This window comes from Aplysia californica, unplaced genomic scaffold, assembly GCF_000002075.1.
Source record: "Aplysia californica isolate F4 #8 unplaced genomic scaffold, AplCal3.0 scaffold00063, whole genome shotgun sequence".
In the NCBI taxonomy this organism is placed as follows: Eukaryota; Metazoa; Mollusca; class Gastropoda; order Aplysiida; family Aplysiidae; genus Aplysia; species Aplysia californica.
The window spans coordinates 1,630,284-1,633,235 of NW_004797333.1; the positions used below are offsets into that span (position 1 = coordinate 1,630,284).

A 2,952-nucleotide genomic window follows, 5' to 3' on the forward strand; every position below is an offset into this window, starting at 1 on the left:
GTGTGTATGTGTGTATGTGTGTTTGTGTGTGTGAGTGTCTGTGTAAGAGTTGTTTGTGCGTGTGCGCGCGTGTGTGTGTGTCTGTGTGTGTGTGAGGGTGTTTGTTTTCGGGCGCCTGTGTCGCGAAAATTCGGGGTGTGGGATTCTGACCGAAAAGTTTTGAAATAGTCTAGACTGTTTCTGTTGTTTTGTTTTGGGGTTGTTTTTTCCGTTGTTTTGTTTTCTTTTGGTTTATTTGTTTTCTTTTGCGTTTGTTTGATGCTTATTGTTGTTGTTGGGTTGGGGTTTGTTTTTTTGGTTCTATTTGTTTATTTGTTTTTGTTTTGTTTTGTTGTTGCTTTTTAAATTAAATATTATTGTTGTTGTTTTTTGTGTGGTTTTTTTTGGTTGCTGTCGTTTTTGTTTCTGTTTTTGTTTGGTTGGTTTGTTGTTGTTTTTTCTGATTGTTTTATTTTATTTCATTTTATTTATTTTTCTGGGGGGGGGCGTCGGTGGGTCCCAGAGCATATTAGCGGCCCTGTCGAGAATGAAATCGAGACTGCAAAATATGCCTTCCTACTTCCTACTGTAACGCCGGGTGTTATGTGTTCAGGGGCTATTCCGTGGGCCTTGTCACCGGGCAGCACTGTTTGCGCAGATTGTTAGCTTTGTGAGAGACTGTTCAAACTGAAGGGTGGTGGACACACTTGTTATATGAGACATGGCACAGCCGTCAGGGGGTTCCAGGCTGCTTACCACAAGCCCATTTCCAGCTAGAGGAAAGACTGCGAGAGGAACTTCAAGAGACTGACTGTGGTGTAGATGGCTATAATTTGTTTTCATCATGAAGAAGCAAAGTAAGAGGTTCTTGTGTTATTGTTTCATTTATTATTTTAATTCATTTTGTTTTGTTTTGTTTTTATGTTGTTGCTTTTGTTGTAGTAGTAGTTGTTGTTGTTGTTGCTGCTGCTGCTGTTTTTGTAGTTGTTGTTGCTTTGATGTTGCTTTTTTGTTGTTATTGATTTGTTTTGGGTTTTTGGAGGGGGGGGGGGTGTGGTTATTGCTGACAAAATCTTTGTCTTAGCAACATGCGTTCTTGGTGACCTATTTCAGTCTTTTGAGGCAGAAAACGTCTACTCGACTGTCTCTTCTATATTTGTATTGATTTCAGACAGATTAGATAATGATCATGTAGCGTCCCTATTCTCGTTAATTATTGATGACCTTGTCTTTGTTTGTAATCATAGATGGGGAGTTATTTTTTAAAATAGCCTTCATCGACTTAAGTATCAAGGAGCAGTAGTCAAAGGTGATCGGCAGAAGTGAAAAAGAAATAAATAAAAGATCAGAAAAGGAAAAAAAAACAACCCAAGATTCAGCCAATTGCGCAAACTAGTTATGTTAAAGCTATTGTCTCTACCTTTAATAAGGAAGAAATTGGTGGAGTGCTTCATCTTCCTCTAGATTCTGATGGCGTTATAAAACCTCATTAACAAAGAAAAAAAAATTACGTTTGAGATAATAATATGGTGCAATTGTTACCGTGGAACGGCTTGAGAAATAGCTAGAAAGCAAAAGGGACAAATATTGATTGAGATGGGGAGGACTTTCCGTAACGAACGACCACTATTGAATCTGGTCAGCAGCAGAGCAAATGCAATGTTTCGGCACATTCCAAACCATCATACACAAATTTTATCAAAAAACGCATTTGCATATATTTCATATGTTGGTGCATGTCTTGTAAATTTTCCGATTATAAAGAAAAAAAAAAGAAAAGTTTGAGAGGATGGAAACAAAGACTGCACCAACACAGTGCATCTTCAAGTAGCTACATGTACCTTAGAATTACAAAGTTCTATCAGACATCTTTGGCCGTTTGGCCGTTTTGCCGTTTTGAATTACTAAGACCATGAGGTCAGAAACCTAATGCTCTGTCTGCTCTATCAAAATTCTCAGATTATTCGGAGTCTTTATCAAGATTTAAACAAAGAATTGGATTCGAAAAAGCTTGACATGTTGTGGAACTCAAAATCTTTGGCGTCAAACGTCTCAAAACCAGCCTAGGTACTCATCCGAGCGGATAGAACTTGTAATTCTAGGGTAGCTAGGTGCTGTCGTACAACTAGAACGCGCTGACCTCAGAGTTAAACAAAATACAAGTAAAATACGATGCTATAGTGACAGCCACCAGACTATAGTGAAGGAAGTACTAGAAGGCAAGATTTGTGGGACAAGAGCTGAGGGTGGACAATGTGCAATGTGTAGACTACCGACAACACCAAAGTATAGACTGCGCTAAGTATGACAAAATGCACGAGAGCAGCTAACGACCTTATTATACAATGTCGGTTCATTAGGCTTATACATTATGTCAACCTCTGAGCCAGAGATGCCACTTCCATGTTATTAGCAGGTATGTTTTCCTGAGTGCTGTCCCCTTGCTTGCTGTGATTGGACGTCGAGATGTTTAGCAGGTAGATCTACTTGCCCAACTCATTGTGAGCACGGTCCGTGTAATCAAAGTGTTCGAGGAGTAAACACGACAAACAGGTTTTCTCTGTGGTGTACCTAAATTGCTCAGTCGAATATGCAATTTTTAATTAATTTTTTAAATTTAATTAAATTTTTTTAATGGTTTTTTTTGTTGTTTTTTTTTGGGGGGGGGTCCCTTACTTACTTTTTGTAGTATAGTAACTGTGTATAAAATTCTAAATTAAATTGACCAATGTTGACTTCAAGTAATATTTTTAAGGATTACATTATGAAACACTTTATTGATTTCTATACCAATTCCCAGCAAGTGTATTCGAATATTATGCTTCAATTTTTAAAAATCCCTACGCGTTGAGATCGAGGAGCTCCGGCGTGAACGCGATGAAATCAGGTGAAACCCGTTGAGATCGAGATCACTTCTCTTAATAAAACATGTACAAAATCATATAATCTAGTTAATGTAGTTTCCTTCAACCC

The 2,952-nt window shown here is 38.1% G+C and overlaps 1 protein-coding gene across 1 annotated transcript in view; it reads left to right on the plus strand.

Annotated features, from left to right (window-relative positions):
- Positions 1–492: 492 nt before the first annotated feature.
- Positions 493–2,952, plus strand: part of LOC101856720 — a gene marked incomplete in the record, with an annotated part of 16,929 nt that continues 14,469 nt past the window's right edge. The window contains 1 exon segment of the mRNA XM_005093426.3: positions 493–836. Within this exon segment, the coding sequence (XP_005093483.2) occupies positions 824–836 (13 nt within the window).